We start from the raw sequence: 27,229 nt of genomic DNA on the forward strand, positions 1-27,229 counted from the left end.
GTTTGGATCTCAAAAGAAAATAAATGGACAAAGAGATATATGGTTGGTTGCTAAACACACACACACACACACACACACACACACACACACAGTGTTGATGAAATCATCCAAATAGAATAGGGCTGGTGACATAATATCAGGAACAACCTATATTTAAGGCACAAAGGAAAGAAATGTATTTGAGGGGGGAAATGAATATGGTTCAGCAAGGAGAACCAAGAAACTACATTGTTGTAGTGTCCAGGATTGTGATCCTAAGCTTTTACCCTATAGTGAATGATGTAGAACAGGGGTCCCCAACCCCTGGGCCATGGACTGGTACCGGTCCGTGGCGTGTTAGGAACCGAGCCACACAGCAGGAGATGAGCGGCGGGTAAGCCAGCAAAGCTTCATCTGTATTTACAGCCGCTCCCCATCGTTCACAGTACTGCCTGAGTTCCACCTCCTGTCAGATCAGCGGTGGCATTAGATTCTCATAGGAGTGCAAACCCTACTGTGAACTGCGCATGCGAGGGATCTAGGTTGCGCGCTGCTTGTGAGAATCTAATGCCTGATGATCTGAAGTGGAGCTGAGGCGGTGATGCTAGAGCTCAGGAGTGACTGCAAATACAGATTATCATTAGCAGAGAGGTTTGACTGCACAGAGACCATAATAAATCAATTGCTTGCAGACTCATATCAAAACCCTATCAGTGAGTGGCAAGTGAAAACAAGCTCAGGGTTCCCACTACGCACTATGGTGGGATTCTGCACTATGGTGAGTTGTATAATTATTTCATTATATATTACGATGTAATAATAACAGAAATAAAGTGCACAGTAAATGTAATGCGCTTGAATCATCCCCAAACCATTGCCCGCCCCACCCCCCCCGCCCCGCACTGGAAAAATTGTCTTCCATGAAATCGGTCCCTGGTGCTAGAAAGGTTGGGGACCACTGATGCAGAAGACAGGAGACTCCTGAGTCAGACAAAGGACTTTATTACTCATGGCACAGCAAGCAGCATGATTATCAACATATGTATTTGTATCAGTTCTCTTTGCCCCCAAGTTCCACAGAGGTAACAACAAAGACATATCCAGATGGATGCCTGCACATGCAGTGGAATGCATTATAAGAAATGAATCCTGCACCTGAAACTAACCCAACATTATAAATCAACTATACTTCGATTTAAAAAAATAGAAGAAATGAACCCCGAGTTGAGGAACCAAATCTTTTATAATGGGCAGTAAGCATGCCTTCCATTGGCTCCAGAGGGACACTAGATCTATCTCCCAAATACTGTTTACTATACAAATATCCTTTAAAAGATAGTCTAGAATAAAGAGCAGTCGGTGTCTCCATTCACAAGATATACAAAAACGCAAAAGACATCAGATGTTATCTTTTAATACCTGAAGGCCAAGAAAGACTAAGGTTTCAACAGAAAAGGTACAATCACACACAAATGCCAATGAAACATAAGATAATAAGTTTTGTCAGGTATATTTAGGGCCGATATATTATTTCATGTCACTTATAAGACTAATAAATGGAAGTTACAGTTCAACAAACAGAGGACCTCATAGTAATCGGACCTAACAAAGAAAGATGCTGTTAGATATTCTCTCCAATGGTAGATACATATATAAGGAGAAGGAAGAGGAGGAAGAAACGTAGGGAGAGAAGAGGGAAGACGGTTAACATGTATTAAGGACTTACTATTTATCTGTCAAATACATTCATATCCTTCACTATCTGTCATAAATGTCCATTTATTCACTCATTCAACAAATGATTTCTCAAGCGTTCCATACGTGTCAGGAAATTTTAGGCACTGGAGATAAAATGATAAGCAACCAGTGACAAACTCTGTCCTCACAGAACTCACTGTCAAATGGTGAAGACAGACAGCATTCAAATCACACAACTACATAAATATATACTGTCATTAAGTGCTATGAAAGAAACGTACAGTGAACTATGAAAATGAATGTAACAGAGATACCTAATCAAATTGGGTGGTGGGGGGTCGGGGAAAGGCAGCATCAGGGCTTTCTTGAAGATACAGTAGTTGAGCTAAGATCTCAACACTAAACTGAAGTCAACAGGTATAAGGTGAAGGGGTAAGGATAGTTTTAAGAATCCCAGACAGAAAAAAAAAAGGCATATACAAAAGCATAATCACAACTGAGAAACTGAAAGAAGGCCAAGAGATCTGAAGCACATAGAAAGGGGGGCATATCAAAAGGACTCCTAACACTGACTTAGAAATTGAAATGGATGGCCTATAAGTTCCTTGGTTCTAAGTTGATAGTATTTTGTGATCATTTTATATTCATAAATAGCAGACACCCTAAAATTTGTTTATATATTAATAACAGGATTAACAAATACTAAGAACTTTTTAACAAGCAGAACCTGCTATAAATCATAGGCAAAATATAGCATATGAAAAAGAGCTAAAGTTTATATTTAAAAGAGAAGGGAAGAAAAATGTTTAGAACCTATTTTAAAATATTTTACATACAGCAATTATAGTCACCAAGTGCTTCTACCTCTGAAGGAGCCAAAGAAGAATCTATTTTCTCTATTTATCTATACAAACATAAGAAACAGAAGTGTCACTAAACGGTTCCTGTGAATAGTAACCATGAATGAAGAATGTGGGCTGGCACACTGGACTCCCATAGGAGCCTTCAGCTCCTTCACTGTAATCAGAGCCAGTCAAGCAGAGAAAGTGATCAAGGGGGAGGAGGGAAATGTGCAAAGGGAGCTGCTAAGACTTCAAAGACAAAACAACGCTGTGACATCATGGAAGTGTGGCTCTTTTGATAGTGCTTAATATGAAGTAAAGAAAGAGATCCTCAAAGTTAAGAACGTGCAAGGCTGGGTGGTACAATGTTTAGCAATATGTATCCTAAAAATAAAAGACAAAATGATAAATAGCCTAAGACAGTGGGAAAATGTTATATAGTTAGAAGCCCCAGATTCAAGTTCAAAGTCTGACTTGTTCTGAGCCTCTATTTCCTCCTCTGTAAGACAAAATAACATTTGCTGTGCTGAACAGTCTTGTTTTATAACAAATAAAACAATTTATATGAAAGTGATTTTTAAATTGTAAAATACTGTTTTTATAACAAGTTTTACTAATACTACTATTTCTTTCAGTCAATTAATACTTAATTCCCATTAATAAAGCTGTCCATTCCCTCACATTCTGAAGTCAGAGTCAGAAAACTCTGCCTCTTTATCCTAATTGAGCTTCTCTCAAAACTCACTTCCTAATATAATATCCGCAACATTTTCTGGTCCCCACTTTTAATATCCCCCTTCAATTTGGAAGCATATGCACGAAGGCAGTTGTCTTCCACACATCATGCCATGATAATCAGAAGCCAATTAGAATGATCACCAAACTCCTCTAAAATACACAATTTGCCTCAAATCAGTCAGCCAATCACTTACTACTCCACATTCCAAAACCTCTCATTCAAATTCTATAAACAAATGGGAAAAGCTCATTAACAACCTCATCTGGATGGTCTGTCTCTAAAAACGACAGCAGGGATTAATTGTGCTTTCCTTTCATTGTTCATCTAGAAGAGTTCAACTACCCAGCATCTTTTTTTTTTTTTTAAAGCAAACATCAATAAAGACTTGTGTTCTATGCCATTTCCCTTAGGTGCTCCAGCCTCAAAAAACAAAGAAAAGCAAATGCAATCATCACTTACTTGCTCATACATTCACTAAATATTTGTTGATATCCTACTATATGTGGGATATTGTTCTAGACACTAGGAACACAGCAGTGACCAAAAAAGACAAAAATTCCAGCCATAATGAAGCGTTCAATTCTAATAGCAGGGAAAAATAAAACCCAACAAATCAGTAACATGTATAGTATGGCAGAGTGTGATAAGTACTAAGAAAAACTTTAGAGTAGTGGGTAAATGTGTGTGTGTGTGTGTGTGTGTATGTGTGTGTATGCACATATATGCAAACAAGAGAGAAAAAATCTTTTATATACAGTGATCAGGAAACAACTTGCTGAAAGCATGATATTTCAGTAAAATCTTAAAGGATTGTTAATAAATTATTTCTTCATTGAAAATCTTTTTATAATTTATTCATACCATCAGTCATATATACACACACAGACACACACACACCTCCAATTTTAAATCTTATTACAGGAACATAAAATTAGTCAGTATTACTTTAAAACTGGCTTTGAAAAATAATACTTACATGCTCTCTCATAACCATATCATAAACACCTAAGCCATGAATGTGGGTGGCAGTTCCCAAGATGGATGGAAAATTTAAATTTAAAAATACCCTAAATAAAGCATGTGAATGTAGTTTAAGTAAAAACACATTACATTTTAGGATTAAAACACACCCAAAGGAATATTTTCAAAGCACCAAATGCATGATCACATTAAAATTTTACATGCAAATCCATCAGCATATCACTAAACATAACACTAAAGTTGAAGATTAGGTGAATTTCCTTAACAGTAAGAAAAAAACTTTTTCCTAGAGATATCGTAGGTATAATTTTTTTATAGTAGTTTACTTTTAGACCCATGCTATAAAGGTTAAAAATGCAAATATATATTTGAGACCCTAGATATACATTTAAATTACAAAGAATAATACGAATATTGTTATTAGAAAGATCAGATTATTTAAACATGCTTGACTCAGTTCATTCTAATTGTGTATATGACAAGACAAAAAATGAAGAATCCCTGTCCAATTTAAGAATATGCAGTAGATTCTAATAAGCTTAGTCCCTTCTTAGGTATCAAAATTCTAACCAGATGGTCTGGTCATTCTAATAACATTTTAATGATCTTATGATTTGAAAACAAAACCTACTGAAAACTACTATTTGGATAATTATATAACGGAGTTTCTCAAACGGCATATTTAAAGAATATAATTAAATAGGCATTAAAAAAAGCATGATGTTGGGACTTCCCTGGTGGTCCAGTGGTAAAGAATCCACCTTCCAATGCAGGTGAGGCAGGTTCGATACCTGGTCAGGGAACTAAGATCCCACATGCTACGGGGAAAGTCCACGCACCACAACAGCTGAGCTCACGCGCCTCAACGAGTGAGAGAGCCCACGTGCCCTGGAGCCAGCACACCACAACTAGAAGAAGCCCCCTGCGCCGCCAACTAGAGAGAAGCCCACGTGCCACAACTATGACCTAACTCAGTTAAATAAATAAATAAATAGATAGATAGATAGATAGATAGATAGATAGATAGATAGATAGGGTGGGGGGAAGCATGATGTTTATTTAACCACCAATCCCTTCTCCCAGAATCCGGGGTAGGCAAACCACATAGGCTAAATCTCGCCCATCTCCTGCTTTGTGAATACAGTTTTACTGGAACACAGTCACACCCATTCATTTACATATTGGGTATGACTATTTTTGTGTGCTCTAATAGCAGAACTGAACAGCTGAGACAGAGCCCATACGGCCCACAAAGCCTAAAAGGTTAGTTATCTTGCCTTTAGTAAAATGTTTACCAGCCCCTACTTTAAAGGACTGGTAAAATCTTCTACCCATAGGCACAGTCTTACTTGGGTACTGGCCTCATCCTCACAATTTTTTCCTTAGGAAACCACACCCATCCTCATCAAGTTGAAAATGTCTTTTTGAGGAGTATTGTCTTTAAAGGCAAGCTGACTCAGGGGTTCTCAGACTCACCTTTCAAATACTAATTTCTAGTTTCTAGTGTGGATGCCATTCAGCTGCAAATGCTACTATAACAAATTCTGCTTTCAAATGGTTTTGCATCCATGCATATGTACACTGCTTCGAATATTCACCTCCATATAGTCTCTGTGTAGTTAATTATGAATCTTTTCATGGTTTCTACTTTGAACTTAGTGCAGTCATGCTTAACATATTTTCTATAAGCTACAGTTCTAGTCATATAATGTTAACTGAGCTCTACTCTTAGGCAGCTATTTGAAACCACCTCACTGGCCGATTAATTCTAAAGAAAAAATTCAGACTCCTGACCCTTTTAAGAAATCTGTATATAGCTAACTTATTTCTAGCATCATGGTCTTGGCTTTACCAACTACATACTAACTGAACTCATGGCTGACATCAGGCTCTACTTACTATACCTTTTTATCCCCAGTCTTCATTGATAGTTCCAGTATCTCCTCTCAACATGAGAGGTGTGGATCTGCTATTATGGTGTGAATAAAATGGAATAGATTCTAGGCAAAGTGCTTCTAGAAAAAAATTTAACTCTAAGAAATAAGAGATTGACTTCTGAGTTTTTTCCTTTATTACAACATCAATATCTTTTCCTTTTTGTAAAAGCACAGAAGGCCCAAACACCTAACTTTACCATGGCAAACTATGGGTCACAAAGTGCTACTATCCCAAGAAAAATATTTTCTCTTTGCAATGTTTTAAATTTCTTTTACTCCTTTCTATGTATTACATGATATATTTAAAAACTCAGTTGGGTTTAGTAGTAGTAGTAGTTGAATCTGAGATTAACTGTTATACATACAACTGAATTATCTCAACAAAATAGAGTAAAATCATTATTGTTTGTAAACACATCATTTATCAAAAATGATATAAAATACTTCATTTGAATTTTCAAAGAGCGTAACTGCAGAGTGTATCCCAATGGACACAAATGAAAAAGAGAGGAAGAAAGAAATGGAGGTAGGGAGGGAAGGAGGGAGGGACGAAGTTAAGGAAAGGAGAGAAGGAAAGAAAAAAAGTCCAATTTTAAAAGTCTTGCTGGAAAAGAAAATGCAAATAAGTGAATAATGATGTACTTACCGGAACTGTGGCAGTAGTCCATATACTGTGGAACTAGGGCTGTGAAGGCTATTAAATCTGGAGCTAAGAGAGATTCTGGCTTTCTACTCTCATTGAGCCACTTGCTGCTATGAAGGTCTTTAGTGTCAGAAGGACCCTGAAGCAATGGAATTAACTTCTCTTTTCCACTCTCACCTGAACAGAAATATTTATGAAAAAGAAACTCTTATCAAATAAAACATAGGAGTACCCCGAAGATGTTTGATCTTAAAGTATACTAACATCATAATATAAAATTTCAGTTTATACTTGGTAATTCTAGCAGAACATTTAGTTATACTCTAAAAAGTATGACTGATAAAATTAAAAGCACTTTTAACTCTTAAAAGGTTGTTTTAATATTTAGCTAATGAATGTAGAACATGTTCAGAAAAGCTTATAAAATAAAACAACATGAACACACTGTATTCTAAATATTCAATGGAATCTGTACCTATTTAACCTTATTTAGACATTGAATTCACACTGGAAAAAATTAAATAACAAACAGTTTAAGGAAAATATTATGAAATAAAATATTGGAAGGAAGGCAAAATCCATTACAACATTCAGTTGAAAAACAGCTGGGTTTTCTGTTTAATTTCATTATACTAACATTTTAATTTAATTTTTAAGTGTCATATACATCTATACCTCCTATCCCCCCCCAAAAGTGTAAGAATAAACTTTCCTTTAATATTTCCTCCCTCATAACCATTATTAAAACTATGCAAAGTTTTTTTCCTTAAATAAAAATTAACCTATTAATGTCAAGAAGTATCATCCTGGCACAATTAACAATTTTTTTCAAGTAAAAATAAAAAAATTTAAAACCTCTGATTCATAGGAACAATGAGTAAATTCTTGTTTCAGTAACGCTCCTTGTAAAACGCACGGCCAATTCTCCTACACAGGCAATAAAGTTTTACACAGTCCAGCTGCACATACCTGGGGCTTTGGCACAAATTTTTATTGATCCCATGGTCCCAGAGGCACATTTGACCAATGATGTGCTGCAGTACTTCAATTCAACATTCTGGATTGAGCCCTCAAGAGTTGGCAGGGGATTCTTAGATTTCACACCTAATAAAAGAAAACTGCAAATGTACTAGCCGATTGAATTTAAATAATTTTTATACTCCTTCACCAAGGCATTTAGACTTAATTATATTTTAATTATCTACCTCAGGTGTTCTTACAGTATTTGTGTTAGGCTTCACAGTTTAGTGTTTAGGAGTTAAAAAGATGCAATTTTAAAATAAATGGGCTGAACCTGCATAACTATACTTATGCAAATTTGAAACAAATGTTTGTTTAAAAATCAGGAGACTAAAAAATCATATTTGGTTTTAGAACATAGAGTAAGATTTTCAATTTGATACAAATTTAACTTATAAATTGAGTTTCATTTAGGCAGAGACATTTAATTTAAGCATGAAACTTCCTACGTAAACAGCCTCCTCAAAATATCTTGGCCAGGTGGGGTGAAGAGAGAGAAACAAGATAGCTCAAAACAGCTCCTAAGTTAAAATACAAAAGCTTATAAGCAAAATTGACATCCCATGTGTAGCTAAAAGAAACTAAAGGGATTCTATATCAATTAACAAAAAAAGTGAATATTAACATCTCTACTATATGCTACTTGCTGAAGAACATAAAAGCACAGAAGGGAACAATTACCATGACATAAATGGTAGGGAAAACTTAATTCAAAAAGGAGAGACTCATTTTGGCCCTGAAGGGTAGGTGAGAATTAAAAAGGCAGAGAAACCTTAAAACATTACACTAACATTATTGCAAACCACTAAAATAATGATAATGATGATGAACTCTAATCAACTAACATTTACTGGAGGACTTACTATGGGTGATACACACATCTCATTCAATCCTCACAACAGGGCTGTGATAAAGATGTTATTGTTATCCTCATTTTTACAAACTGGGATATAATGGATTAGAGGAGTTAAGTAATATTTGCTCAGTCCTACAGCAGAGAGAAAGAGCTGAGGTGTTTAACACAATTTGATCCTATCACAGAAAACTTCACCACTCATTTCAACTATATTCATGAAGAATGGCCTTCTTTTCCCCATTCCACATTCCAATCAAATATATATTATCCTTCATATTTGAAACTCCTTTAAGAAGAACTAAGTATGAATAATTAAGAAAATCATGAACTTTTTATGACAGACATATTAAACATTACTCTAAAATCTTTGATCTCAAACTCTGGTGCATTCAAGAAGCCCCATAGTCCTCCAAGAGTCTTCCTGAGATGTGGCCCAGGAACCTGCAGTTTAACTAACGCACTACATGGTTTGCCAGTAGTTAGAAGACATCATCTTGAGAAATACCTTCTCACATAGTAATCTTTACTTCAGAAGGACCTATAAATTTACTGATTCCTATTTGACTGTTATATAAACATGTATCAATTGGTTGCTATTCCCCAATATTCACCACCTGTGTTATTTCCATTTGCAGTGGTACCTATTATCCTCAAAGCAGAAGTCTAAATGCTGTGTATTTATACATTTTTCTATGATTTTATCAGTTTTTATCAAATTCTCAAAATCTATGACTCAAAAAACTTAAGAAGCAGTATTTCAGAAAGTTAAATGATGCCAACAATATGAAATAAACATAGCAGCAGTAGTAATAACAGTTGTAGCAGTACTACTAGTTATAGCACCTAACACTCAATGACTAAGTGCCATGCACTATGCCCAGTTTGTTATTTTTATTCATCTCAAAAGAAAAAAAAAAAAAAAGGTAGCTATTACTATTCTACTTTACATTCAGGAAAACCAAGGTTTAGAGAAATAAGGATTTTGCCCAGGCTCAAGTCAGAAAGTGGGCAGGTGTGGTTCACTTTTCTCTTCGTAAGAAAAGAAACTGAATTACCCTGCATATTTAACATCTACTGTGGATACAGAAGTTATAATCAGTGGATAATTTACGCTGCTCCAATCATTATGTTAAGTGATGAGAGGGATACAAAATGGAATAATACCCTCCTCTAACTCTCAAGCCCCCAGAGTCAGACTCTCATTCTATGCCAATTTTTTGAAAAAACTTAAAGAATCTAGATAGTGATGAGCAGACAAGGGCTAATCAAAGATTCTCTCAAGGGGGCTTCCCTGGTGGCACAGTGGTTGGGAGTCCGCCTGCCAATGCAGGGGACGCGGGTTCGTGCCCCGGTCCAGAAGGATCCCACATGCCGCGGAGCGGCTAGGCCCGTAAGCCATGGCAGCTGGGCCTGCGCGTCTGGAGCCTGCGCTCTGCAACGAAGAGGCCACAACAGTGAGAGGCCCGCGTACCGCAAAAAAAAAAAAAAAAGAAAAAGAAAAAGATTCTCTCAAGGGTTACTGATGGTGTTAAGAACCAAAAGAACTGAATTAGTTCTGGTAGATGCAAAAATAAACAAATATGAATAGACAAAAATGGCTTTTTAAAAAATTATTTTATAAGCTGCTTCTTTTATAGTTTACACCAAGTTTAGGACTCTACCTTGAATCTGAAATGATATGTCTTTGTTAATATCTAATGCATGCCATACATAAGACTCTTATCAGAAGAAGTTGCCGGAAACCTCTCCTGATCAGAATCACTTATATATATATAAAGCATCTTAGTTTAGACTAATACTATCAAGAAATTATTTCACTTTTTATGATCATTACATTTCTCAGATTCTAAAAAAAATATTTGTTTATTTGGCTGCATCGGGTCTTAGTTGTGGCATGCAGGATCTAGTTCCCTGACTAGGTATCAAACTGGGGCCCCCTGCATTGGGAGTGAGGAGTCGTAGCCACTAGACTGCCAGGGAAGTCCCTCTCAGATATTTTTAAACTTGTTTTAGTAACTAAAACATCCTGCATACTTTCTCCTTAAGAAAACTTTTTCAAAAAGTAATTTGTTTTTAATGGCTCAAGCTCAGATGTTTTAAAAGATAATTATAGTCATCTTTTGATAGACTTCAACAATGGAGGAAAGCTGCTAGTAAAAAATAACCTCAGTAATGTAAATTATGGACTTTGGGTGATTATGATGTGTCAATGTAGGTCCATCAATCGTAACAAATGTGCCCCTCTGGTAGGGGATGTCAATACTGGGAAAGGCTGTGCAGACCAAGAAGGAGGCAGAAAGTATATGGAAAACCTCATACCTTCCTCTCAGTTTTGCTGTGAACCTAAAATTACTCTAAAGAAGAAAAAGTATTAATAAAAAATAATTTAAAAATAAACTTGGTTTCTTTCCACTCTACCATCAAACCAAAATTTGTAAAATACCCCAAACATAAGCACTATGGAGGTAGAAAGGAGCAGAGTCTTGGCATTGCACAACTCAGGGTACCATTCACATTTTTTTCTGTCTACATGAATGCAACTTCCTGAAACTGTGAAAGGAAATCTCCTGTTGGGAATGCAATATGGTGAAACAAAAAGACCAAAAGCTCTGAAACTGAAAAAGCAAGGCTTCAGATACAGGTAGCATTACATATCTAGTAGTTATGTGCCTTAAGGCAAGCCACTATTATTGTTCCATGTGGAGGCCAAAATACTACAGTTATTGTTAAAGGTATTTAACTCTGAGAAATCTGCTGAACTTTATACAGAACTTAATTTAGGGAAGAGGTGCAAAATGTTGATAAGATGTATAGTCAGCTGACATGAGTCAATAGGACAATCACAAAGACAGTGACAATATCTTACATTTGAAATAATGACTTTACAAAGCATTACAAAGCACTCTCATGTGGATTTACTCAAATACTGCTGTCATATTCTACTAGAGGAAGGAAAGAGGGACTCCCTAAGGCACTGCAATTGAAATACAACTTTACATGGTATACACTTTCAATGGAATAATCTAAAAATAATAGTGAATTTTTGTAATACAATTTAATATAAAAAAATGCACTGTTACTTTTTCTCCTTTGAGTATTTTTCTGAAAAATATTAACTCTGAACACACATTCTTAGTCCTGTGGTGAACCCTTAGCTCAGATTCTTTTTACACTGCCTTTCTTGCCCGACATAATTCTCCTGGCCTCACAGACACGTTAACGCCCCTGTGTTCAGTAATCAACTTATGATCACTCTTATAATTATCATTCATAAATCAGAAGATGAAATAATGAGAATGACCTGTATATCTGTGTGGAAGTAAAAGATTAAGGAGTCAAGCCATATGTAAGTTTAGCTCTGTTTCCTCCTTAATTTTTACGGGCCTAAACCAACAAAGAAATGAAAATGAAAAGATAAGCACTATATGTGCAACTCTCAAAGAGGCAAGAACTGTCATCAAAATTTCAGAAGATGGATGCTGATGAACAAGTAACAACAAGATGACTTAGAGAAAAGTGCCCGTGGGTTATTAAACTAAAAAGCAAGTTGATCTGCAATAAGCCCTGGAAAGATAAGAATTAAAGAAGCCAGGCAGTTCAGAGGGCAGGAATGCAGATAAGGCTAAAAAGATGAGCAGTGACTGAAAGTCTATCTAATAACCACACATCCTTTGTTTTAATTCGTGAAGCCATGCAACTACCCCACACTCATCCTGGCAAAAGACTGAAGGGTTCACACTGGAGAGGTTGAATCAGAAGGACGTTGAACTAAGGGATAATACCAAGGAAAAGGCTGCATGCGAAAAATGGGAGATTGTTTAAAAATCTATATAAAATAGATGTACTGAATAATGAAATCTCCTTTTCTTTTACTCTCTAGGGACACTGAATGCCAGAGTTACAACCTGCAGGAAAGAAATGGAAGGTTTTCTATCTGTGAAAACTGGCCAGTCCAAGAAAAAGGAACCAGAGATACTGATAACTGATTATCCCCAAACAACAACAACAAAAATGAGTAAGTGTCCAATTCCCCTACAATAACACCAGCCATTCAATAAGCTCCAACCTCACACACAGGTTCCCAATTAGTTATTTAGTATTTTATTCTACAATATGAGGGCTCATCAGAAAGTAGGTATAAATCACTAACATGAAAAGTAGAGATAAACAACAAACACAGAAAAGGAACTTGGGGTAAAAAGACAATGCTGGGAACAGAAAACTTAGGTAATAATAATTATATTATTGTATTATACTTACTACTACTACTACTACTACTACTACTGCTGCTGCTGCTGCTGCTATCCTTGGAGGGAGTACAGAAGACACTAGAACAAGAACAGCATGTTTAGCTGAACTTTTCAAAGAACAGAAAAGAGCCATTAGAAATTAAAAACATGATGTTAATTCTCCTTAAATTAATATAAAAATAAGAAAATAAAGGTGAGGAAATCTACCACATAAATTAAAACAAAAAATCCAAAGAGATTGAAAATGGGCCAAATGACCAAAAAATGAAAGGATCAGCATTAACAATCAAATATGTGAAAAACAAAAGTTCTAGGAAGAACTATTAAAACAAAATGGAGAAAATAATCAAAGAAATAATTCAACAAGGTTTCCCCAAATGAAGTACATGAGTTTCAAATTAACAGGGTGCACCACATATCCAGTGCAACAAATGAAAAAACAAATATCAGGGGTAAAGAGAGAAGCTCCTAAAAGTTTCTGAGATAGAAAACAAACAGATGCGTAAAAACAGAAAAATGTTAATACATAAACAAACAATTAGAATGGCATCAAACTTCTCAACAGCAACACTGGAAACAAGAAGACAACAAAGCAATGCTTTTTAAAGTCTGTAGAAAAATCATCCCAACCTACAAATCTACATATACACCCAAACTACCTTCACATATGAAGGCAGAAGAAAGATTCACTCAAACATGCCATATCTGAAAGAAGTTTACTTCCTTTGCTAGAAAGACAGCTACAGAACTGTGCTCTACCAAAAAGAGGACTAAATCAGGAAAGAATAATACATGTGATCCAAGAAACAGGGGATCCAATATAAGAGGAAAGGGAATTCCCAGGACAGTGATAAAAGGAAACTTCAAGACATCTGTAGCAGGTTCAGAAGGAAATAGAGATTGAAACAGGAGGAAAGTACACTAAAAGAATAATGACTACAAAAATTAAAACTAGGGACTTTCCTGGTGGTCCAGTGGATAAGACTCCACACTCCCAAGGCAGAGGCCTGTATTCGATCCCTAGTTGGGGAACTAGATCCCACATGCATGCCGCAACTAAGAGTCCACATGCTGCAACTAAAGATCCTGCATGCTGCAACTAAGACCCGGCACTGCCCAAATAAATAAATAAGGTATAAAATACTTTAAAAATTAAAACTAATTATCTAATGCATCTGAACATACTGAGAGAAGACATGCTTCTCTACGAATTTGGGGGAATTAATATTAAGTACATGGAACACTAATGAAACAAAAAAAGGCAGTTATTAACTCCAAGGATAAAAGTTGCATCAGAAAAAACATTTAAAGGTCGTATACTATAATTCATATATACACGGTCATAATATATTAATACTGAATATATATTTAAGCAAAAGCTGTGATATAATTAGATGACTTAGGAGAAAAGAAGAATAGAAATACAGACAGCGAGTATTGGCCATAAAAGCTAAATCTTCTTGGTAGGCAAAATAATGCCATTCCGCCGTCACTCAAGATGCCCATATCCTAATCCCAGGACCTGGGAATATGTTATCTTAACATGGCAAAGGAATATTAAGGCACAAACAGAATTAATGTTGCTAATAAGCTAATTTGAAATGCGAAGATTATCCCATACTATCCAGGTAGAACCAATGTAATCATCAGGGTTCTTAAAAATGAAAGAGGAAGGCAGAAGAAGAGAGTCAGAGAAAGACATGTCATGACAGAAGCACTACCAGAGAAATGCAATCTTCTGGCTTTGAAGATGAGGGATGAGGGCCACAGACCAAGGAATGCTGGTGGCCTATAGAAGGTGGAAAAAGCAAGGAAACAAATTCTCTCCTAGAGGTTTCAAGAAGAACAAAGTCCTGCTGACACCTTGATTTTAGTGAGACTCATTTTAGACTTTAAACTACAGAACTGTAATAAAATAAACTTATGTTGTTTTAAGGCATTAAGGTTGTTGTAGTAGAAAGTATGTTTACAATATCTAAACATGAAAGATAAGAAAATTTCAATATAAGCATTTTATTTAGAAATTTAGAGGTAAATATCTAAGAATGAACCGAAAATGACTGCCCCTAAAAAACCAGTGAAGATTATAAGGGCCCACAGAACTGACCTTTTTGTTACAAGCCTTACAAAACTATAATTTAATAAAATAAAACAAAAGGTCATTCAGGACATTCAAGCAGCCAGGACTCATCCTAGATACGCAAAAATAATAAAATCATAGGATAGTGAACCAATAGTAAAAGTTTCTGTAGAGGGAACAGGTAAATTCTTTTAAAATACGCATTGAAGGAGTAGAGTTATTAGGGAACGTTATACAAAATAGCAATAGCAAAGAGCTTCTAAATGGTTCATATTGTAGTAAAAATGAAGCATTATCATTTCAAGGGAAGAATAAAAGGAGAAAGTAAAAGGAGAAGAAGATTTATCACATGAGAAGAAGGTGGAAGCCTTAACAAGAGCGGCTGGGCAGGCAAGAACAAACAGGTGGACCAAGAAAGCTGGTTAGTTCCGAGGCTCAATAGGTGGCAAAGACTGCAAATGACCTACGATAAGACATGCAAACAGGAGACAGCAAACTTTAAAAGGTAGTGGTTGTTTTGTTATTGCTGTTGATGATAATGATTTTATTGTTTTTAACATGGAAAAGCAGACGAAGTGACAGCCTAGGGCTAAACCAAAATATTTGGGTAAAAATCACTTAATATTTTGAACAGAATATAAAATATAACCATTGAACTATAACCAATTAAATGACAGAAAACAAAAAGTAATCTCAAAAGTATAGCTCACAGTGATAATTAGGTGATAGAATTGGACTATCACAAGGAACATATTCACAAGGAACAAAACACAAAGTCTTCTATAGCAAGAGCTTACTTTTCACTGTCCCACCCTCACTGCAATCCCTATCCATTCTGCTGTAGTTTCCAGCAAAAAGAGAGTCAATAGGCATTTACTAAATATCTACAAATCTGGTTCTCTGTCTTTTTTTAACATAAACAATGGCAAATAAACATTTGACAAGTAAAGACTCTGCTTCATACTGACAGAATGATGAAAAAGGTGCCCTAATTTAAAACAATATATTCTGCCACCTAGTTTATGACATAACTCTTAATGTAAATATTAACAAAATAAAGTCTGCTTCTAACTCTAAAATTCCATGAATCAGAATCTCGATCCTACATGTCGTTGTCATACTAGCCACGTACATTCCTCGAAAACTAATTTGCAGTATCAATAAGAATTAACCTGCTCTTCTTCAAGATTACTTAACTTTGTGCTACGATTACAGGTGAGGGAATTTAGACAGTTCTGGCTATAAGGAACTAGAAAAATAAATCTTTTCATGTGGAAGGGGGCAGAGCCTGGTTAGAATACTGAAGAACTTACAACTTCTGGACATAGTCTAACAAGAAGACTTCAGTAACTCATTTAGACTTCATAGGCTTAAGAGAATTCCAGATAGCTTACCAAAGTACCTCAATTATAACAGATGTTCAAGAACAAAGAATTTTCTTTATCCTTGACGTCTTCACTACCAAGTGTGGAAACTAAAAAACTAACATTAATGTTGGCAGATCATATCATTAATTTCTTTTCCCTTAGGCTGCTTTTAAAGATTTATGCTTGTCCTTAGCACACTGGGGTTTCACCACAACGTATCTACTTAGAAATTTAGGTTTATTTTTCCTGTTCGGGATTTATGATTCTTAAATCTGAAGATTCACATCTTTCATCAATTTTGTGGGGTAAAAAAGAAGTCTCTAAATAGTGCCTCTCTCCTAGTTTCTCTTTCTGAGAGTCTTATTAGACCTATACAGAATCCTCTCATTCTAGTGACCAGATCCATTGACTGGTATTTCACATTTTCATCTCTATTTTCAGTGCTGCATTCTGGATTATTTCTTTATATCCACCTTTAAGTTCACAAATAGTGTCTGTAGCTATGTCTAATCTATATCATTCATTCAGTGACTTCTGACCTTCCTTTTTTTTAATTCTCTAGTCCTTATTGACAATACCTATGCCTCCCTCCTATTTTCAACTCCATTTTTTACTTCTTTAATAATTTTAAACTTAGTACTTTTATACTCTTTTTCCAGTTATTATATTACTGAAATTCTAGGAGTCCATATTGTTCATCGGAGGTCTGTGCTCTTGGGGGATTATTTTCAAGTCGTTGGTAACTTGCGATTCTGGGCTTACATTTCAAAAGGCTTTCTTTTTTAAACACACTGCCAGAATTAAGGGTATCTGCCAAAGCAAATATTTGTGTTTACTATTAGATACCCAGAGATGTAACCAGTCCACCCAGGATCACATTTTAAGTTAACTTATTGGTTTGATGGTTCCTAGACCATGAAGAAATTAAAATCTGAGTGCTGACAGGACTGTGGTTACAAATTCTCAGGGAAAGCACCCTCTGTCTTCCCCATCAAGGCCAAAACAAAGAAGCTTCTTTGTTAAAACGAGAGTGGGGTAGATTTTTAAAACAGTCCATCTTTCCACTAGCGCTTAGAAGTTATGAGCTTAGGGAAATGGAAATCACGTTCCAATTCCTCCTTTCTTGTCCCCACCCTGTTCTGGTGATTAAAAGCCAAGCCCACTGGTAACTGAGGTTGCCACAGCCCATTAGGACAGTCAAAGCATGAATACCTGCTTCCTACTCTGGTTTTTCGTTTCCTCCTTGCTTGGGAACTTTTTTTTTTTCTTTCTTGCAAGTTCAGCAGTTCACTTAGAATTATATGTGTTATACATTATCCAGCATGGGTGTTCGTAAAGGAAAGGATTTCAGGTTAATTAGCATACCATGCTACCAGACACAGAAGTCACATCACGCTATGCTATATGTTTCTTAAGTAAATACACCTCATAATTGAATTTTTTCTCCCTAGGATTTCATCCATGATAGATGAGGAAGCAACAAGTATTTTTTGAGGTTAAACACTGCAGTTTATGCAGAGACATTAAACACATTATAAATCCCAAAATGTACTAGTTTAACTACTTTGTTTCCATAACTGTAAAGTGGGTATAATTCACCAGCTACCTTACAGAATAATCCTAAACCCCGAAGTGATAAGTGGACGGTGGTTACCAGAGCACCTGGCATGTAAGTATTCAATAAATGTTAGCGAGTATATTCTCACTGTTACTATTACTACAAACAACACAAGCTTATCAGGGAAGTTCAGTTTATATACATTAAGGAGTAATAAGGCAGTTTACTAAATGATACACTAATCACTACACTTTTATTCTAGTATAAACTCTGCCACCAAATAACTGTGTAATCTTGGATTTAAAATCTCTGTGGCTCAGTTTCTTCATCTGAAGAAAACAAAAGAGACTGGTTGTATTTGATTACAACTAAGATTTCTTTAAGCTTTAAAAACCAATGATCAGGGCTTCCCTGGTGGCGCAGTGGTTGAGAGTCCGCCTGCCGATGCAGGGGACACGGGTTCGTGCCCCAGTCCGGGAAGATCCCACGTGCCACGGTGCGGCTAGGCCTGTGAGCCATGGCTGCTGAGCCTGCGCATCTGGAGCCTGTGCCCTGCAACGGGAGAGGCCACAACAGTGAGAGGCCCGCGTACCGCAAAAAAAAACAAAAAGAAACAATGATCAGCTGCAGTGTAGGAGATTAAAGACTGTATAATGGGATATGGAAAGGAAAAATGGCCTTTCAAGGGAGCAATATTGTCATATACCATCAGTATTTTTTTAAAGGCAAAGAAAAATTACAGTAATTAAATGAAGCAGTTATTATGTTTCTGTACATATGACAGAAAAAATATGGACTAAAGTCAGTGAGTGACTTTAGTGAAAGATGAGAAAAATTAATTTATATTTATTTAATTAAATTTCATTTACAAATTGATACCGCAAGAATAACTTTTGAAACCTTTTATATCTCCCCCTAGACACTAGAGCTATAATGTCAGATAAAGAATAATTAATTACTACTTTATGATACAAATAATAAAGTCATGCATTATTAGACCGGGTTTTTCTATACATAAAAGTTCTTAGTTGAAATAATAAATAACACCCAATTACTAGTTATGATCATTCAGTATTGTACCCATACATGAATTAAAAAGAAAATAACACTTAGAATAACAGAGTAAAATGCTTAAAAATAAATAAATACCTGCTTCTTGGATTAGGTATTTCATAACACATATGAGAATGAAATACATAAAAATAAATTCTCATTAATATTAAGAATCCGCCTGCCAATGCAGGGGACACTGGTTCGAGCCTGGGTCCAGGAAGATCCCACATGCCACGAAGCAACTAAGCCTGTGCGCCACAACTACTAAGCCTGCGCTCTAGAGCCTGCAAGCCACAACTACTGAAGCCCACACACCTAGAGCCCATGCTCCGCAACAAGAGAAGCCGCCACAACGAGAAGCCCGTGTACCAGAATGAAGAGTAGCCCCCTCTCACCGCAACTAGAGAAAGCTTGTGCACAGCAACAAAGACCCAACACAGCCAAAAATAAATAATTTTTTTTAAATTCTCATTAATAACCACTGGTGGAAATATCTAAAGAAGGGCTACTATGTAAAAGTCATATTAAACTCCATATTCTGACAGTCAAAGTGAGTAAAGGGGAGAGGAAGCCATCATTCTTGGGCATTAAGAAAAAAACTATGTAGGCATGAGGGCAAAAATGAAATGAGATCATTTAAAAATATCACACAGGAAGACTAGAAACTATTTTTAAAAGCTTATTGTAAACATAAGAGGGAAACTGTGTCAAAGATTTTTTAATAAAAAATTTAAATGTGAATAAGGATGCTAAATGATTAGCTAGTAAAGTAAAAGACATCACAGTTAAGGGCAAAACTATCTTTTAAATTAAGGAAACTCGTGTGTGTGTGTGTGTGTGTGTGTGTGTGTGTGTGTGTGTGTGTGTGTGTGTGTGTGTGTGTGTAGAGGGAGTTGGTAAAGGGCACACCAAAATAAAAATAAATATAACATTCACTCCCTCTGCATAGGAGAAGATCATTCTTCTTTCCTTAGTTTAATTCCACCCTAAGGCATTCTCAATTCTACCGCAAAGTAAAATCTAACCACTATGAAACCTTGACTCCTGACAAGCATTCTTTTACTATAAGAACTGTGACTGCATGCAACCAAGATTCATTCTTGCTACTTCAATCACTGACTCCAAGGGCAAAATCAAAGGCCTACCACATATAACTCTGGACTGTCTCTCACTGTGAAGGGCAATCACCCTGACTTGAGGATGCAAGTTTTTGTCTGCATCACCTAAGGATGATCATCTACTAATGGTTCCTTATGCATACACTAACTTTTGACTCCCATGTCTCATTCATTCACTCACTGATTCATTATGTTTTTACTATACACTACTCTATACCAAGCACAGTCTAGGGTTATAGGGGTAAACAAGACCAATTCAAGCTCTTCTCTCATGAAATCCACAATCTAGTTGAATGAATAAATAAATCTATGAATCAGTAAATGGTAAAGAACACAAAAGAAAATTCACCTAAGAGGAGATACAAATAATAAAAAGATGTATGACAAAAGATCGATTTTGCTGTAACAAAACAAAAGTGAGTTAAAAGAAAACTGGAAATTTAAGCAACAAACAACATTTAAAGGTGTTGAGGTTTTACCAAAATAACCATTCTCCTTCACTACCAGTTGCATTAAATATTCATGGAATGATGTGAGAGAACAATACATCTACACATTATTTTTTTAAAGTTTATAATCCATAACCAAGTAATTCAGTCCTGGGAATTTATCTCAAAGAAATAACTAAAAAGAACCAGAGTGGTGTCAAAGGCCTAGTAGAGAGTCAGGATCTTCACCAACCTTCAGCAATAATGAGCCACCCTACCACCACCACCATGGTGTCAGTAGAGACCTCATGGTGAGCAGTAATGAGGCCTGGTAATCCAACCACTCCAAGCCAGGGAGTTACCACTGGAGGTCTAAATGAGAGTTAGAATTCCCACCTTGGGCCAGAAGTTACAGGGCCACACACACACCCTTAGATACCAATGGAAGCCAAATGGAAAACCTGGACTTCTACCTCCACCAGGCAGTAGCAAGGGAGCATGTCCCCTTCCACAGTTGGAGCATTATCAGATGAAGCCATACAAAATAGACAGTTTAAATAAGACCTAGAGTCTCAGAAAACAATATCCAAATTTTCAGGTTCCAGTCGAAAATCAATTGTCATACCAAAAACCAAGATCCCAAAGTGAATGAAAAAGACAATTAATATATGCCACTGAGATGACAGAGATGTTAGAACTACCTGACAAAGACTTTTAAAACGCCATCATAGGGCTTCCCTGGTGGCACAGTGGTTGAGAGTCCACCTGCCGATGCAGGGGACACGGGTTCATGCCCCAGTCCGGGAAGATCCCACGTGCCGTGAAACGGCTAGGCCCATGAGCCATGGCCGCTGAGCCTGCGCGTCCGGAGCTTGTACTCCACAACGGGAGAGGCCACAACAGTGAGAGGCCCAAGTACCGCAAAAAAAATAAATAAATAAACGCAATCATAAAAGTGTTTCTACGAGCAATTATAAGCATGCCTGAAACAAATGAAAATAATAATGTAGCAAAGGAAGGAAGGAAGCAGGCAGGCAGGAAGGAATGATGACAAAAAAGGATTCAAATAGAAATTTTAGAATAGGGAAAATGCAATAACAGAAATAAGAACTCAATGAATGGGTTCAACATCTGAACAGAGAAGATAAAAAAAGAATCACTAAACTGGAAGACAGCACAATAGAAATTATCCAATCTGAACTATACAGAAAATAGAAAGGAAGAAAAAAAAAAAAAGAACAGAATCTCAAGTACCTGTAGGACAATAACAAAAGATCTAACATTCAAGTCATCAGAGTCCCAGAAGGAAAGGAGAAAGGTGGGGCTGAAAAAAGTACATGAAGAAATAACTGCAAAAACTTCTTGAATTCGGCAAAAGATATAAACCTGAAAATTCAGAAGTTGAGCTAACTCCGAATTAATCAAAGAAATCAAAACACATCATAGATAAACTTCTAAAAACTAGAGACAGAGAAAATATCTTAAAGGAGTAAAGGAGAAATGACACCTTACTCACAGAGGAAAAACAATTCAAATGACAGCAGATCTTTTAAATTTGAAACCATAAAGTCTAGTAGGAAGTGGAACAACATTTTTCAACTGCTGAAAATATCCTTCAGGATTGAAGGGGAAAACCAGACATTCTGAAATGAAGGGAAACTAAGAAAATTTGTAACTAGTAGACCTTCCCTAAAAGAATAAAGTAAGTTCTCCAAACAAAAAGAATTAAAATAAGGAACTGTGGAATATTAGGAAAAAAGAAAGAATAAGCAAAAAGAGAATACACATAATAGACTTTTATTCTTTTATTGAGTTTTCTAAAGTATGTTTCATGTTGAAGCAAAATTCACACCTGATGTGGTTCTCAATATTTAAGACAACTATATTATAAACAGGAGAGGGTTAAGAAACAAAGATAAGTATGCTTTCTACACATCAGTTGAACTAGAAAAATGATGATACCAGTAGACTATAATAAATTAGATATATAAAATGTAAACCCAAAACAACCACTAAAAAAGTTTCACAACAAGATACACTCAAAATAACTACACGTAAATTGAAATGGAATTCTAAATAATGTTCAAGTAACCGAAAGGCAGAAAAATAAAGACACTAAAAACAGAGTGATCAAACAGAAAGGAAAACCTAAAAACTAAAATGGCAGACTTAAGGCCTAACCAACCAATAGCTACATTAAAGGTAAATGATCTAAATCTAGCAATTAAAAGACAAGATTGCAGACTGGATTAAATATGATCCAACCATATGCTATCTACAAAAAACTCACTTTGACGATGAGGTAAGCAAGTTGAAAGTAAAAGAACAGAAAAAGGTGGATCATACAAATATTACTCAAAAGAAAGCAAAACATAGTGAGACACCACTTCACACAGTAGATGGCTATTTAAAAAAGAGAGACAATAACAAGTATTGGCAAGGATGTGGAGAAATATTGACACTCATACATTGATGGTGGGAGTGTAAAGTGGTGCAGCTGCTACGGAAAACAATTTGGTAATTCCTCAAAAAGTTAAACAATGAGATAACATGATCCAGCAATTCCACTCCTAGGTAAATACACAAGAGAACTGAAAGAGAACTGAAAACATATGTCCACACAAAAGCCTGCACAAGTACGTTCCCATAACAGCATTGTTCTTAATAGTCAAAAAGTGGAAACAACTCAAATGTCCACCAACTGATGAATGGACAAATAAAATGCAGTACATTACGGAGTATTATTCAGCTATAAAAAGAAATGAAGTACTGATACATGCCACGATATGGATGACCCTTGAAAACATAACACTAAGTGAAATAAGTCAGATAGAAAAGGTCACATATTGTATGATTCCACTCATAGGAAATACTGAGGATAGGTAAATCCATAAGGATACAAAAAGCAGTAGTTGCCAGGGGTTGGAGTTAAGTGGAAATGGGGAGTTACTGCTAAAAGGATATGGGGTTTCTTTTTAGGTGATAAAATATGTTCTAAAACTGGACAGTGGTGATGGCTGCACAACTTTATGAATATAATAAAAACTTCTGAGTTGCAAACTTTAAAATGGCTAAATGGTAAATGTTGTGTATGAATTAATGTGTGAATTTAATCTCAATGTTTTTAAAAAAAGCAGGAATGCTTACATTAACCTCAGATAAAGTAGACTTAAGACAGAAAAAAAAAAAAAAATTACCAGAGTAGATACTCCAAAAAGACACAGCAATGCTAAGTGTAAATGAAACTAACATAGCTGCAAAAACTGTAGGACATAGCTGATAAAAAGAGAAATAAACAAATCTACAATTCTAATTGGAGACTTCAACACCTCTCTTAACAACTGGCAGAATAACTAGAAGAATATCAACAAAGATATGGAAGATGGCAAAAACACTACCAATCAATAAGTTCTTCATGATATGACAGAACAAAAGAAAAAACATTCTTTCCAAGTGCCTAAAGTTAGACCATGATATTCTGAGCCATAAATGAATCTCAACAAATTAAAATAACTGAAGTCAACAGTTTCTTCTCTGACCACAACTGATTCAAATTAGAAATAAATAAGAAAAGAATAATAGGGAAATCTCCAATTACTTGGCAATTAAGCAGATCTAAATATTCCAAAAGTCAAAGAGGAACACTCAAGAAAAATTAAAAACATACACTGAACTGTATGAAAATACATCAAAATTTGTGAAACACAACTAAAGCAGTACAGAGAGGAAATTTTATAGCACTAAATGTACACACTGGAAAAAGTAAAAGTCTGAAGTCAATAATCTAGGTTCTCACCTCAGAAACATAGATAAGAAGAGAAAGATAAACCCAAAGCAATCAGAGGAAGGATATAATAAAGATAGTAGAAACCAATGAAGTTTATTTAATCTGTTTTTTTAAAAATAATTTAAATTGAAAAACTTCAGCAAGGCTAACAAAGGAAAAAAAAAAGAGAGAGAGAGGGACCATAAATTGCCAAATCAGGAATGAAACGATATCACTACAGACTGCAAACATCAAAAGGTTAATGAGAAAATAATACAAACAATTCTGCACACAGAATGTGACAACTTTAATGATATGGATCAATAAGTCAAGAAAACAACAAAAATATTCCCAAAAGGTAAATCCAGGGACAGAGAGAAAGTTGCATCAAATCTTTGAAGAGGAATTGATATCCCTTCTAAACAATCTCTTCCAAAACTAAGAATGAGAGGAAACACTTCCCATTTCATTGTACGAAGCTAGAATTACCCTGATTCCAAAACAAAGACATTGCAAAAAAAGGAAAACTATACACAAATATTCCTCATTAATATACATGTGAAAGTACTCAACAAAACATTAGACATGGAATTCAGCAATGAGTTTGTGGGTGTATAAATATAAATTATACATAAATAATCATGACCAAGTGGGATTTATTCCAGGAATAGATGTTTAGTTCAGTATTGGAAGATCAATGTAATCCACCATATTAACAAGCTAAAGAAGAAAAATCGTAACAATATCTATTGATATAGAAAATGCATTTGACAAAATTCAACACCCACTCATGGTAAACACTTTCAGGAAAACAGGAATAGAGAAGAACTTCCTTAACATGAGAAAGAGGATCTACGAAATACCTAAAGCTACTTAATGGTACAAAACTGAATGCTTTCACTCAAAGACTGGTACAAAGCCAAGGATGTCAGCTTTCATCGCTGTCATTCAACATAATGCTGGAAGTTCTACCTAGAGCAATAAGACAAGAAAGAGAAATAAGAGGTACAGATGAGAAAGGAAAAAAGCTGGGAACAACCCACATGTCCTTCAACAGATAAATGGTTAAATGAACTGTGATAAATCCATACCATGGAATACGATGCATCAATAAAACTGAACTATTTGTACACACAACAACTTAAACAACACATATTATATGATTCCTTTTACATGGTATGTCCAGAATAGGCAAATTCATAGAAACAGAAAGCATATTAGAGGTTATCAGGGAATGAGGCAGAGGAGAGACTGGGGAGTGACTACTTAAAGGGTATAAGGTGTTTTTAGGGAGTGAAATGTTCACCACATTGTAAATACACTAAATACCACTGAACTGTACACTTTAAAATTGTTAATTGTATGTTATGTGAATTTTACCTCAATAATACAGAGAAAGAGAGGAGAGAAAAATCAATCCATCCACCTAGGGAGGGTTTAACAAGAAAACCCACTGGCTCACATATTTAAAACCTAAAAGAAACTTGAAAAATACCTATTTATTACCCTTTCTACCTCCCTTTTACTTCATGTTTATGAAAATTCATTTATGGAAGAATGTTCAGTGTTTAAACTATTAACAGGTGCTTCTTCTAAGAGTTGAAGGGAAGAGAAATACAGGCATGTGTAGGTGGAATCACTATAAATCTTTATGGACTAATTAATATACTTTTTAATCGTTCATGATGTTCATCAATTTGTTGTAGAGCTATCCTAAAAAAGAGTTATTTTACATTCCAAAGGTTTATCAAATTTTAATGCCTATAACATACTCTATAGTTCTTGAAGAACAAATACTAAAAACTACAATGAAATATTACTTTAAGAAGTTTTTTGAAAATACTTTTAAATACACACATGTATCTTTAAAAATCAGTTTGGTAAGTGCCATTTCTTTATCATTAACTAGATAAAAAGAAAAACTAGAAAATTATTCCTGTGTCCCTGAAAGTAATTTTTCATAAGCAAGTCAGAGACAAACTTCATATACTATATAATAGTTATACTGACAGGTTATTACACCAAGAGAATATTAACCTTCAATCCCTGACTCATTCAAGAAATGTTTGCAGCAATACTTTTAGCCTCTTTATCTGGTCAAAGCACTAGAAGCTAAGTGGTGTCTGTACAAACCAATCATTTCACCAGCAGTTTTATATTTCTTTAAAGCCTCATATAAAAAGCACCTGCCTAAAGTGAGTAATGGAGTTTTACATTCATTGCACTTAGGAAGAGCGTATGTAACCTATTCCGTTTTCCTCCCTTGTGGAATATATTTCAGCTTATATTGCACAACATGTTACCAATGCGTATAAAGACTCTCTGATCAGCCATTTGGACTGCAGTCAGCAACCTGCCTGAGTGCTTTATTTTTTTTTTCCTGCCCTAAATAACATACTCACTTAATTCAACAGCTCAAATGAAAAAATCTTTTTAAGATGGTGATCTTACTTTCTTAATAAATATAAAACACATGTATGTGAACTAACTGTATTTGAAATACAAATGGTGAGACAGCGATCCTTGAACAAGGTTTGCGCAGTAATAGTTGAAAACTAGTTGAATACATCAATCCAGGGGAATAAAACAGAAGGCTATATGCCATGTCTTCATGTCTGTTTTTTCTCCTGAGCAACATACAATTAAAAACTTTCTGTAACCACACTAAAAAGCTAACTTAATTTTGACACATTAAAGGCCTAGAAGTAAGGCTAAACAATTATTATAATTGAATCCCCTGCATATTTGCCAGACCCCAAAATATTTTCAAGACATACATATCCCAGTCATTGCCAAAATCTGCTGAATATGAATGAAGGCAAATTTTTAAAACAGTAACAATGATGAAAATGTCATATGTTATTTTATAGCTGAGATAGATCTAAAATTCAAGTACAACTGATAAGAAGAGTAA

At 35.4% G+C, this 27,229-nt stretch overlaps 1 protein-coding gene across 14 annotated transcripts in view; it reads right to left on the reverse strand.

Annotated features, from left to right (window-relative positions):
- VPS13B (vacuolar protein sorting 13 homolog B) overlaps window positions 1–27,229 on the reverse strand; it is a 795,150-nt gene that overhangs the window by 544,359 nt on the left and 223,562 nt on the right. For all 14 annotated transcript variants that reach the window (XM_089898526.1, XM_089898529.1, XM_089898532.1 and 11 more), the window contains 2 exons: window positions 7,789–7,923; window positions 6,823–6,996 (listed from right to left, as the gene is read on the reverse strand). In XM_089898526.1, the coding sequence (XP_089754652.1) occupies window positions 6,823–6,996; window positions 7,789–7,923 (309 nt within the window). The remainder of the gene's footprint in view (window positions 1–6,822; window positions 6,997–7,788; window positions 7,924–27,229) is intronic.

The sequence above is a fragment of the Delphinapterus leucas genome, chromosome 17, assembly GCF_059928025.1.
Source record: "Delphinapterus leucas isolate spDelLeu-1000000601 "Yukka" chromosome 17, BTC_Dleu_Yukka2, whole genome shotgun sequence".
NCBI lineage: Eukaryota > Metazoa > Chordata > Mammalia > Artiodactyla > Monodontidae > Delphinapterus > Delphinapterus leucas.